The sequence below is a fragment of the Carcharhinus amblyrhynchos genome, unplaced genomic scaffold (assembly GCF_965287045.1).
Source record: "Carcharhinus amblyrhynchos unplaced genomic scaffold, sCarAmb.v2.hapA scaffold_43, whole genome shotgun sequence".
NCBI lineage: Eukaryota > Metazoa > Chordata > Chondrichthyes > Carcharhiniformes > Carcharhinidae > Carcharhinus > Carcharhinus amblyrhynchos.
The window spans coordinates 2,894,356-2,907,804 of record NW_027649784.1 but is presented as its reverse complement, the minus strand read 5'-3'; the positions used below and the strand labels follow the sequence as shown (position 1 = coordinate 2,907,804).

Below are 13,449 nucleotides of genomic sequence, written 5' to 3'. Positions count from 1 at the left end.
AAGGGGTAATTTAGCATGGTCAATCCACCCTAATCACATCTTTGGGCACTAAGGGACAATTTAGTATGACCAATCCACCTAATCTACACATCTTTGGACACTAAGGGGTGATTTAGCACAGCCAGTCCACCAAACCAGTACGCCTTTCGGACTATAGGAGGAAACCGGAGCATGCGGAGGAAACCCACGCAGGCATGGGGAGAATGTGCAAACTTCACACAGACAGTGACCCGAGGCCGGAATTGAACCTGGGACCCTGGCGCTGTGAGGCAGCAGAGCTAATCCACTGTGCCACCTTGTGTTAAGGTGCCCAACGTCGTGCACAAGGAGCTCCAGTGCCTTACAGCCAGTGAAACTCTTATTGAAGGGCACTTAGTGTTGTAATGTTGGAAACTGGGCACTCACCAGGACAGTCAGACCAAAATTCACCCCATCACAATGTAGACTACAGGGAGAGAAGGGATGCTGATTGATCAGTAAGCTAACTGGTCATGCTGTTGCTATGGAGAGGGTGCTGGGGACTACAGGCTCCGGGTAATATAGAATAAAGGTGCAGGTCTTAAATATATTTTATTTTCAGAGAATGGGCCCCTGCATGTGAATATCTGTTGCTTCAACCAAGCGTAAACGAGGCATGTTGCAAGCTTGAGGGACTATCTTAAATTGGTTGTGGCACACTCTGTGTTATTCAGTAAGTGCTGACCAATTCTGGAATTGTATTTAGCAGACATTGTTTCGGGGGGTTTTTTTTGCGAGCACGGGCTGTTTTGGGCATGATCTGTAATTGTGCCTGCTCTGAACAAACAGAGGAACAAGCTGTTTGATTCACTCACTGGGATGTACGGCCTCTGTACCTACATCACACCAACAATTTGACACATTCCTCAACTGTGTGAATGACAGAACGTCTGTTTTCACTGTCTGGGCCCTGGGGTTTTTCTACTTAAATGATTTTGATTTATTATTGTCGTGTTGCAATATAGTAAAAAGTATTATTTCTTGCGCACAGCACAGACAAAGCATGCCGTTCATAGAGAAGGAAAGAAGAGAGTGCAGAATGTAGTGTTACAGTCACAGCTAGGGTGCAGAGAAAGATCAACTTAATGAGAGGTAGGTCCATTCAAAAGTCTGACAGCAGCAGGGAAGAAGCTGTTCTTGACTCCGTTAGTACGTGACCTCAGACCTTTGTATCTTTTTCCTGATGGAAGAAGGTGGAAGAGAGAATGTCCGGGGTGTGTGGGGTCCTTAATTATGCTGGTTGCTTTTCCCGAGGCGGTGGGAAGTATAGACAGTCAATGGACGGGAGGTGTGATGGATTGAGCTATGTTTACGCCCTTTTGTAGTTTCTTATGGCCTTGGGCAGAGCAGGATCTTCTGCATAGCTTGATATTTGAGCGGGTGCAATGTTCGACCACAAAGCTGCCAGGTAGTTAGCAGCTGGCAAAATCCTTTACCTGTCTCTGATGGGTTAGCTGGTGCTTGTTTCGGGGTCTTTGGGTTCCTGCAGACTGCCTGAGCTCGGATGTCACTGGGTTTAGTTCCTGTGTGCCTGAACTCCTCAATGATAAACACCGTCTGAAAGCTGAGCTAGTGAGATTTGGACATTTCCAATTAACCTGTTCGACACTGTCCCTTCCCCAGTATTCTGCTGCAGGTAGAATCATACTCCACACAGCAAACTCTTTGGCCCGTTGTGCCACTTCTGTCTTACTGGGTTAGCACTGCTGCCTCACGGTGCCAGGAACCCGGGTTCAGTTCTTGGCTTGGGTCACTGTCTGTGTGGAGTCTGCACGTTCTCCGGGTGGGTTTCCTCCGGGAGCTCCGGTTTCCTCCCACAGTCTGAAAGACGTGCTGGTTAGGGTGGATTGGCCATGCTAAATTCTCCCTCAGTGTAACCCGAACAGGCACCAGAGTGTGGCGACTGTGTGAATTTCACAGTGACTTCACTGCGGTGTTAATATAAGCTGACTTGTGACTAATAAATAAAGTTAAAGTGTTATTGAAAAAGCGATCCAGTTAGTCACAGTTCAGCCCTTTTCCCAGCACTCTATTCATCTCTGTCTTTCACGACTTTGGTAAATATCTGTGTGACGATGTGGAATATTTCAGGCACAGTTTCTGTTGCAGTAGGACAGAGCATGAGTTTCTGATTGATGTAAACCTCTATTTCCCCACATGATCCACCGATCTCCTCTTTGGGGCCAGTGCTGAGCTTCCATGTACCTGATGGATACATCTTAGATCCACATTGAGGCTATGGGGAAACCGCAATGATTACTACTTACCAGACTGATACTGAACCCGTGTTACAGTGACAGACCCGTCCCCACCAGTACTGTACCCCAGTGTTATACAGTGACAGACCCGTCCCCACCAGTACTGTACCCCAGTGTTATACAGTGACAGACCCGTCCCCACCAGTACTGTACCCCAGTGTTATACAGTGACAGACCCGTCCCCACCAGTACTGTACCCCAGTGTTATACAGTGACAGACCCGTCCCCACCAGTACTGTACCCCAGTGTTATACAGTGACAGACCCGTCCCCACCAGTACAGTACCCCAGTGTTATACAGTGACAGACCCGTCCCCACCAGTACTGTACCCCAGTGTTATACAGTGACAGACCCCTCCCCACCAGTACTGTACCCCAGTGTTATACAGTGACAGACCCGTCCCCACCAGTACTGTACCCCAGTGTTATACAGTGACAGACCCGTCCCCACCAGTACAGTACCCCAGTGTTATACAGTGACAGACCCGTCCCCACCAGTACTGTACCCCAGTGTTATACAGCGACAGACCCGTCCCCACCAGTACTGTACCCCAGTGTTATACAGTGACAGACCCGTCCCCACCAGTACTGTACCCCAGTGTTATACAGTGACAGACCCGTCCCCACCAGTACAGTACCCCAGTGTTATACAGTGACAGACCCGTCCCCACCAGTACTGTACCCGTGTTATACAGTGACAGACCCGTCCCCACCAGTACTGTACCCCAGTGTTATACAGAGACAGACCCGTCCCCACCAGTACTGTACCCCAGTGTTATACAGTGACAGACCCGTCCCCACCAGTACTGTACCCCAGTGTTATACAGTGACAGACCCGTCCCCACCAGTACCGTACCCCAGTGTTATACAGCGACAGACCCGTCCCCACCAGTACTGTACCCCAGTGTTATACAGAGACAGACCCGTCCCCACCAGTACTGTACCCCAGTGTTGCACAGCGACAGACTTTGGTCCCACAGTTGTTGCTGACTCGGAGATGTACAGTATCAGGCAGCTCTGTTGTGTTCTCCAGTCACAACAGCAACTAGAATTTCTATCTTGTCTTTAATCAGATATTCTGAATCATGCCCATTATGAAGCAATATTTGACACACAGTTGCATCAGGCCTGATTCAGGGCGATGGTGAAAAGCTTTGTCCAAGAAGTCATTTTTAAAAGTTTGTGAAAGAGGAGAGAGAGAGAGAGAGAGAGAGGTTTTGGGAGGGAGTTCCAGAGCTACAGGCTCAGCCACCAGTGGTGGAGTGATGGAAATCAGGAGTGTGTTAGAGACCGGGATTTGGAGCAGTGCAAAGATGTTTGAGTGTTGTGGGACTAGAGTAAATTACAGAGCATTGGAGAGGGATTTGAAAACTCGGGAGAGGGTTTTAAAATATTTGTCCAGGGACCAGTGCCAGGCGGGTGGGTAAGTGGAGCTGAGTCCACAGTAACATTAGCCATGATTCATTGAATGGCGGAGCAGGCTCAAGGGGCCTGGCTTCCTCCTCTTGCTGCTAGTTCTTAGGTTCTTATGAAACTACAAAGGGTTGTGAACGTGGCCTAGTCCATCACGCAAACCAGCCTCCCATCATTGACTCCGTCTACACTTCCCGCTGCCTCGGGAAAAGCACAGTAAAAAGTCTGACAACACCAGGTTTTAGTCCAACGGATTTATTTGATAATAGACTCACAAGCTTTCGAGGTTTCCCTCTTCGTCAGGTGAATGGAGAGTTCTGGCCTCAGACAGAGCATATAAAGCACAGTTTAGAGATTACTTTATATGATTTCTATGATTATATGATATATATATAGAGATTGCTTTATATGCTCTGTCTGAGGCCAGAACTCTCCATTCACCTGACGAAGAGGGAAACCTCGAAAGCTTGTGAGTCTATTATCAAATAAATCGGTTGGACTAAAACCTGGTGTTGTCAGACTTTTTACTGTGTTTACGCCAGTCCAATGCCGGCATACCCACATCGGGAAAAGCAGCCAGCTTGGGGGTGGCACGGTGACACAGTGGACACCGTTGCTGTTTCATGGCGCCAGGGATCTGATTTGATTCCTGGCTTGGATCACTGTCCGCGTGGAGTCTGCACCTTCTCTGCGTGGGTTTCCTCCGGGTGCTCCGGTTTCCTCCCACAGCCTGAAAGATGCATTGGTTAGGGTGTATTGGCCATGCTAAATTCTCCCTCAGTGTCCCCAGCAGGCGCCGGAGTGTGCCGACTGGGGGACTTTCACAGTAACTTCATTGCAGTGTTAATGTAAGCTGGCTTTGTGACACTGATAAATAAAGTTTAAAGCTTGATTGAGACTTCATTGTGAGGACGTGGGCAGCAGAGTTTTCGATAAGCTGGGCTGTGTGGAGGATTGGGAATACGCTGTAATGGTTAAATCCCCAGATTATGGTGGCACAGGTGACGGTTTCAGCAGCAGATAAGTTGGCACAGGAGTGGAGACAAGCGATGAAAGTAGGCAGTCTTGATATGCGATCGGAAGCTCTTTCCCAAGTCCAGTTTGACGCAGGGGCTGTGAATCGTCTAGAGGTGTCACCCCTGTTTTGAGAGGATAGTCTCAGTACTTTTGCCACCATATCCCAGTGCTGTTTGGGTCACCCTGGAACCAGCTGTTAGACATGCTTGTGTACAACATCTGAACGTGAGTGAACTCTCAGAACACCCCACCTTAAACTAGTCACCACTCTCCATGCGACAGCGACAGGCTCAGTGCGGCGGGGGACTGGGGGGGGGATGGGAGCTCTTTCCTCCCCAGTGGGGCCCAGCCTTTCATGTTCCTTCTAACGAACTGATTAGCTGGCCTGTTTGAACTCTGAATATTAAGCAGCTTGTTAGTTCGTGCATTGTGCTATTCTCTCTCTGAACAAGACCTCCTTCAGAGCCCGTGGCTCTTTGGAAAGGAGCCGGGAGCCTATCCACGGGGAGGGACACAAACCCTACCCTCCAATTAACGGCCCCTGACCACCCTGCGGATTCCAGCACCCCCCCCCCCCCCCCCCCCCCCCTCCCCCCGCTGCTGAAAAGAAATTGGGTTTGAATGCCTTGCCTTTGTGTTATCGGTTGCTGAATGATGCGCCTGTCCTCTTGGGTGTACTTTCAGTAAGAGCTAAGCAGCAGGCAGATGGGTACAACCCCACTGGGTACTCAGGAGACCGTTGCCTCATTTTGGCTTTGTGTGGAGTTTGTGGTGTGACCGGGTCAGTGAAATCCTTTCAGCTCCGCAGCACTGTGGGTGTACCTACACCACAGGGACTGCGGCGGTTCAAATAGGCAGCTCACCACCACCTCCTCGAAGGATGCCAATAAGTGTTGGCCCCAGCCACTGGCACCCACATCCCTGAACAAATGTGTGTTTAAAAGACAGAGTTTAAACTGATTCAACCTTACCCTGTCACTCAACGTCAAACCCACCTTTCCTTTCTCAGCAGCGCTGGAGTGCCTTTCTCAGCTTCTAACAATCCCAACAGTGCAGAAAGCCCTTTGGAGTCTGCACAGACTCTCCCTCTGCCTTATCCCTGTTAACCCCTGGTTTGGGTCACTCTGCAGAGTCTGCACGTTCTTCCCGTGTCTGTGTGGGTTTCCTCCGAGTGCTTCAGTAGTCCAAAAGATGTGGATTTAGGTGGATTGGCCATGCTAAAGTGTCCCTCAGTGGCCAAAGATGTGTAGGTTAGGGGATTGGCCATGCTAAAGTGTCCCTCAGTGGCCAAAGATGTGTAGGTTAGGGGATTGGCCATGCTAAATTGCCCCTTAGTATCCAAAGATGTGCAGGTTAGGGTGGATTGGCCATGCTAAATTGCCCCTTAGTATCCAAAGATGTGCAGGTTAGGGTGGATTGGCCATGCTATATTGCCCCTTAGTGTCCAAAGATGTACAGGTTAGGTGGATTGGCCATGCTAAATTGCCCCTTAGTGTCCAAAGATGTACAGGTTAGGTGGATTGGCCATGCTAAATTGCCCCTTAGTGTCCAAAGATGTACAGGTTAGGTGGATTGGCCATGGCATTGTGTGGAATTGGCCGCGATATTGGGAGGCTGAAGTTTGTGAAAGAGGAAGAGAGGGAAAGGTTTTGGGAGGAAATTCCAGAGCCTCAGACTCCGTCTGGATGCTCAGCTGCCAATGGTGGAGTGATGGAAATCAGGAGTGTGTAAGAGACCAGAATTGGAGTGGTGCAAAGGGACCCCCCCCAGTCAAACAACATCTCCATTTTAAAACTCAGGTGAGAATTTTCAAATCCCTGACCCTCGCTCTGTAACCTTCTCTAACCTTCCCACAACCTTCGGACATCTTCAGCTGCTCAGTATTGTGGCCATTCTCACGTAGCTCCACGACCAATCCACCCTAACCTGCACACCCTCAGACCTGGGGAGGAAACTGGAGGAAACCCACGCAGACACGGGGAGAACGTGCAGACTCCACACAGACAGTGACCCGAGGCCGGGAATAGAACCTGCATGCCTGGCACTGTGAGGCAGCATTGCTAACCAACTGTGCCACCCTCCCTTAGCCAAACAGTGGGAGCCTTGACGGTGAAAACTCTTTGAATGTGAACATTCAGGAGCCTGTCTTTGGGTGCAGTTTGAGTGGTTGTGCAGGAAGCCTTGCCGACTGCTGCCCTGAACCCTGGGGCTCCAAGGGTCGCAAGTCTGCAATCAAAGGATGGTGAAATCAGTACCCTGGGGGGGGGCGGAGGATGCCAGGATGTTGAGTAAATTTATGGAGGAGTTAGGTTAAGGGTTAGGGAGAACAGGCAGGAACGTGGAGCTTGAGCTGAGGTCAGATCAACCATGTTTGCATTGAGTAATGGAGCAAGCTCGAGGGGATGAATGGCCCACTCCTGCTCTTAAGAAATGAATCGCAGCGCTTGTGTCTGACCCTATGTTGAGATAAACCAAGTCAGTACAGAGCAGAGGTTGTTTCTATGGAGTACAATGTTAACAAGTGTGAGGTTATCCACTTTGGCAGGAATAGTAGTCGGAGGGATTACTATTTAAAGGGCGAAAAGCTGCAGCAGGCGATGGTGCAGAGGGACCTCGGGGTCCTTGTGCATGAGTCGCAAAAACCCAGTCTGCAGGTGCAGCAGGTGATCAAGAAGGCGAATGGGATGCTGGCCTTTATAGCGAGAGGGATAGAATATAAAAGCAGGGAGGTCTTGCTGCAACTGTACAGGGTACTGGTGAGGCCGCAGCTGGAGTACTGTGTGCAGTTTTGGTCGCTGCACCTGCGCAAGCATATTTTGGCCTTGGAGGGAGTGCAGAGAAGGTTCACTAGGCTGATACCGGAGTTGAGGAGGTTGGACTATGAAGAGAGGTTGAATAGACTGAGCTTATACTCGTTGGAGTTTAGAAGGATGAGGGGGGATCTTATAGAGACGTATAAGATAATGAAGGGGATGGATAGGGTAGAGGTAGAGAGATTCTTCCCGCTTAGAAAGGACAGCAGGACTAGAGGGCACAGCCTCAAGATAAGGGGGGGGGTGCAGTTTAGAACGGAGTTGAGGAGGAACTTCTTCACTCAAAGGGTGGTGAATCTCTGGAATTCTCTGCCTGTTGAAGTGGCAGAGGCTACGTCGTTAAATATATTTAAGTCACGGGTAGATAGGTTTTTGACAGACAAGGTAATTAAGGGTTATGGGGAGAGAGCAGGAAAGTGGAACTGATCCACTTCAGATCAGCCATGATCTTATTGAATGGCGGGGCAGGCTCGAAGGGCTAGATGGCCTACTCCTGCTCCTATTTCTTATGTCCTATGTACTTCTGACCCACCACTTCCCGACACAGACAAACTCAACTCCACAATTTATCGGGCAGAGTTAGCAGATGTGTGGCAGGGGGTGTAAGGAGGAGGAGTGCGAGTAGATTCCTGTGTCCCTGGAGCATTTCCCTGGGCCTCTGGGTCACTACTCCAATGACATTAGCTTGACGTTGCTTCCTGCCCCCTCCCCGGAGATGTTGTTGAAAGGTAGGCCGTAGTTTTGTGGAGATTGTGGCCAAGTTCCTAGGGAGGAGAGGACAGGATAATCTGGGAGTGATCCCAGCCAATGAGGTGATGGGGGATACTGCAAATGGCCAGTGAGGTGATGGAGGACACTGGGAATGGCCAGTGAAGTGATGGGGGGTACTGGGAATGGCCAGGGAGGTGATGGGGAACACTGGGAATGGCCAGTGAGGTGATGGGGGATACTGCAAATGGCCAGTGAGGTGATGGAGGACACTGGGAATGGCCAGTGAAGTGATGGGGGATACTGGGAATGGCCAGGGAGGTGATGGGGAACACTGGGAATGGCCAGTGAGGTGATGGGGGATACTGGGAATGGCCAGGGAGGTGATGGGGGATACTGGGAATGGCCAGTGAGGTGATGGGGGATACTGGGAATGGCCAGGGAGGTGATGGGGGATACTGGGAATGGCCAGTGAGGTGATGGGGGATATTGGGAATGGCCAGTGAAGTGATGGGGGATACTGGGAATGGCCAGTGAAGTGATGGGGGATACTGGGAATGGCCAGTGAGGTGATGGGGAACACTGGGAATGGCCAGTGAGGTGATGGGGGATACTGGGAATGGCCAGTGAGGTGATGGGGGATACTGGGAATGGCCAGGGAGGTGATGGGGGATACTGGGAATGGCCAGGGAGGTGATGGGGGATACTGGGAATGGCCAGTGAGGTGATGGGGAACACTGGGAATGGCCAGTGAGGTGATGGGGGAATGGCCAGTGAGGTGATGGGGAATATTGGGAATGGCCAGTGAGGTGATGGGGGATATTGGGAATGGCCAGTGAGGTGATGGGGGATACTGGGAATGGCCAGTGAAGTGATTGGGGATACTGGGAATGGCCAGTGAGGTGATGGGGGATATTGGGAATGGCCAGTGAGGGGATGGGGGCTACTGGGAATGGCCAGTGAGGGGATGGGGGATATTGGGAATGGCCAGTGAGGTGATGGGGGATACTGGGAATGGCCAGTGAAGTGATGGGGGATACTGGGAATGGCCAGTGAGGTGATGGGGGAATGGCCAGTGAGGTGATGGGGAATACTGGGAATGGCCAGTGAGGTGATGGGGAGTACCCCGGAATGAAGTGATTCACGAGAGTAGCAACGATTGGGTTGTCCCCTCGCTGACCAAGCGGAAACTCCGATCGGAGACAGGAATCCCAGCTACGGGTCAGGTGCTTGAATCCCTTGCAAGTTCAGCGAGTGAGCAGAAGCTATGACATTTCAGTGGACGCATGCCTGCTCTCCCACTCTCCGGGGAGCGTGGCGCGTCGTTCCTGAACCCCAGGGTCACACACCCAACAACTGGCTCCAGGGCCGAACGTCACAGCCCTGGCAGTGACCTTGACCAGTGTCCCAGTGCCGCTTGTCACGATGAAGGAACCTTTCTTTGCCTGAGTGAGACAAGTAATAGTCTGACACTTCTTTTCAGCCTCTCCCCACACACACACACTCTCTGCCTCCCCCCTCCCTCCCTCCCTCCGTGCTCCCACCATCCAGCCAACATAAACAGTCCTGTTTACATAGTTGTAAGAGTGGAGTGCAGCCAGGTTATTCTGAATCCGCTATTCCGTCCAACTCTGCGACTGTTTCTGTGCAGGAAAGCAGCCCAGTGCTGTAAGCCAGCGTGTTCCAAAGGAGCATAACTTTGGACGCTGTCCTCGGCGGAGAATAAACTCCTTTTGTTTCATATTCTTGGCACGGGGGCCCCCCCCTCGCCTTCCTCTGCTGCTCCAAGTTTCAGTCCGTCTTAATGCAAGAGTTATGACTCCCACGGTTATGAAGGCTGTTATGTTATCTGCCTGGGTGGGCTGCCTCCGCATTCCACTGACAAGATGGGAGCGGGAGTGGGTCAGACTCTCTGGACAGAGGCCACACTCAAACTTCGATTCGGCGAAATCCCTTCACGTTGGCTATGATCGGGCACCTGGCATTCCTGCTGCCGAGAAGGAGAGTTAGGAGCTGAGGTCCCACCTACTGCAGAAATTTCCACCCCAAATCCAGGTTGACGCTCCAGTGACTGTTGAGAGAGTGCAGCACTGCCAGAGGTGCTGGTCGTCCAGCAAGCTACTAAACCGCCACCCTTCCCCCCCCTTCCCCCCCCATCCCCCCAGGTGTTAAATTTATAAGATCCTGTAAATGTGAGGTGATGCATTATTAGTAGATCGAACCAGGGCGGGACTTACTCAGTTAATGGTAGGGCGTTGGGGAGAGTTACAGCACAAAGAGATCTAGGGGTACATGTTCATAGCTCCTTGAAAGTGGAGTCACAGGTGGACAGAGTGGTGAAGAAGGCATTCGGCATGCTTGGTTTCGTTGGTCAGAACATTGAGTACTGGAGTTGGGACGTCTTGTTGAAGTTGTACAAGACCCTCAGCACCAAAGACTGTTCGATTCCCGGGGCTCGGGTCACTGTCTATGTGGAGTCTGCACGTTCTCCCTGTGTCTGCGTGGGTTTTTTCCGGGTGCCCCGGTTTCCATTCTGAAAGACTTGCTGGTTCAGTGAATTGACCCGAATAGGCGCCAGACTGTGGCGACTAGGGGATTTTCACAGTAACTTCATTGCAGTGTTAATGTAAACCTTACTTGTGATTAATAAATAATAAATTGGTAAGACCACACTTGGAATACTGTGTACAGTTCTGGTCACCCTGTTATTGAAAGGATATTATTAAACTAGAAAGAGTGCAGAAAAGATTTACTAGGATGCTACTGGGACTTGATGGATTGAGTTATAAGGAGAGGCTGGATAGACTGGGACTTTTTTCTCTGGAGCGTAGGAGGCTGAGGGGTGATCTTATAAAGGTCTATAAAATAATGAGGGGCGCAGATCAGCTCTTTTCAAAGGTAGGGGAGTCTAAAACTAGAGGGCATAGGTTGAAGGTGAGAGGGGAGAGATACAAAAGTGTCCAGAGGGTGGTGAGTATCTGGAACGAACTGCTGGAGTTAGTAGTAGAGGCGGGTACAATTTTGTCTTCTAAAAAGGGTTTGGACGGTTACACGGGTATAGAGAGATATGGGCCAAACGCGGGCAACTGGGACTAGCTTAGTGGTTTAAAAAAAAGGGGCAGCATGGACAAGTTGGGCCGAAGGGCCTGTTTCCATGCTGTAAACCTTTATGACTCTATGGCATTTGAGGAGTAGGGGAATTTTCTCCTGTGCCCTGTTCCAAATTTCTCAGATTACCTGGGCCATGGCTATCAGTGGGATCTTCCTGTGCACAAATTTGGCTGCTACAGTTCCCACAGTGCAAGAACAAAACAGTGCAGCCCAGGAGCAGGCCTTTTGGCCCACCTAGCCTGTACCAACGTATGAACATCTAAACTGAAGACCTTTTGTCTCTGACAAAGGGTCATCCAGATTTGAAACGTTGGGTCTATTCTCTCTCCTTACAGATGCTGTCAGACCTGCTGAGATTTTCTGTTTTTGTTTCAGATTCCAGCAAACCGCAGTATTTTGCTTCTGTCTCTCTCTACTGTCTGTATACCCTCTATTCCCGAACTTTTCATGTATCTGTCAAGATGCCTCTTAAAGGTTGTTATTGTATCCGCTTTTACCATCTCCTCTGGCAGTGTGTTCCTGGCACTTACCACCCTCTGTGTAAAAAAAAAAAGAACTAGCTCCTCACATCTCCTCTAAACTTTCCCCCTTTTACCTTAATCCTATGTCCCTTGGGGAAAAAGACCCCGGACTATCCAGGGAGGGCAGCACGGTGGGTCAGCACTGCTGCCTCGCAGCGCCAGGGACCTGGGTTCAATTCTAACCTCGGGTCACTGTCTTGTGTGGGGACTGCACGTTCTCCCCGTGTCTGCGTGGGTTTCCTCCCACGCTGCAAAGATATGTGGATTAGGTTGATTGGCCAAGCTAAATTGCCCTGTAGTGTCTGGGGGGATGAGCAGGGTAAATATGTGGGTCTACAGAGGTAGGACCTGGGTGGGATTGTTGTCGGTGTCGGTTCGATGGGCCGAATGGCTGTTCTCCTGCACTGTAGGGATTCTGTGATGATCTATCCGTTTTATCTATGCCTCTTATAGTTTTGTAGACTTCTATCAGGCTGTCCCTCAGCCCCTGACGTCCAAACAAAACTAAGTTTGTCCAATCTCTCCTGAGACCCTCCAAACCAGGCAACATCCTGGTAAACCTTTTCTGCACTCTCTCCAAAATCTCCATCCACGTCCTTCTGGTAATGTGGCAACATCGAACTGTATGCAGTCTTCCAAATGTGTCCTGAGTAAAGTCCTACGCTGCCCGCAGAGTGTGATTACCCTTGGGTCGGTGTCATTGGTTATAATACACTGGGGACGTCCTGATTTTAAAAGTGCAAAAGTTTTTTGTTTAGCACAACCTGGGAGTTCCAAAGGCCAGGGAATCAGAGAACCCTACAGTGCAGAAAGAGGCCCTTCGGCCCATTGAGTCTGCACTGACCACAATCCCACCCAGGCCCTACCCCCATATATTATACCCACTAATCCCTCTCACCTTCGCATCCCAGAACACTAAGGGGCAACTTCTTACCATGGCCAATCAACCTAACCCGCACACCTTTGGACTGTGGGAGGAAACCGGAGCACCCGGAGGAAACCCACACAGACATGAGGAGAACGTGCAAACTCCACACAGACAGTGACCCGAGCTGGGAATCGAACCCAGGACCCTGGAGCTGTGAAGCAGCGGTGCTAACCACTGTGCCAATGTGCGATGGTGTTTTATGATTATGGCTGTATTTCGATTGGAATTCTGTTGAAATGTCCACTATTTGTGGCTTTTTTTTTAATTTGTGTAACGCTAACCCTAAGCTAACGGCATTTAATTCCGATCTTTGATTTTTTTTCAGTGTTGTAAAGGAAGAAATCTCCGACGACAATGCAAAGCTGCCTTGTTTTAATGGGAGAGTTGTATCCTGGGTAAGAAATCTCAATGTGGGGGCATTGATTTGTGTGTGTTGGGGGCAGGAACGGGGAGAGGGAATTGATAAGTGTGTGTGTACGGCAGGGGTGGGGGAAGGAAAAAGCAGATGGTGTCAGGGTAATCCTTTGCCCTCTCACCTCTGGGACTGTTGTTTCATTCTCTCTGTTCAGACCAGATTTCAGACAACCCCACAGGCTTCAGCCCTCAGGGCCCCAGCTGTATTAATGACCTGGGTGCAGGGATGGTAGGCACTGCTGCCTCACA

The 13,449-nt window shown here is 50.4% G+C and overlaps 1 protein-coding gene across 3 annotated transcripts in view; it reads left to right on the top strand.

The window, feature by feature from the left end:
* Nucleotides 1–13,449, top strand: part of LOC145337117 (segment polarity protein dishevelled homolog DVL-3-like) — a 60,643-nt gene that overhangs the window by 12,251 nt on the left and 34,943 nt on the right. For all 3 annotated transcript variants that reach the window (XM_080181882.1, XM_080181880.1, XM_080181883.1), the window contains exon 2: nt 13,112–13,181. In XM_080181882.1, the coding sequence (XP_080038008.1) occupies nt 13,112–13,181 (70 nt within the window). The remainder of the gene's footprint in view (nt 1–13,111; nt 13,182–13,449) is intronic.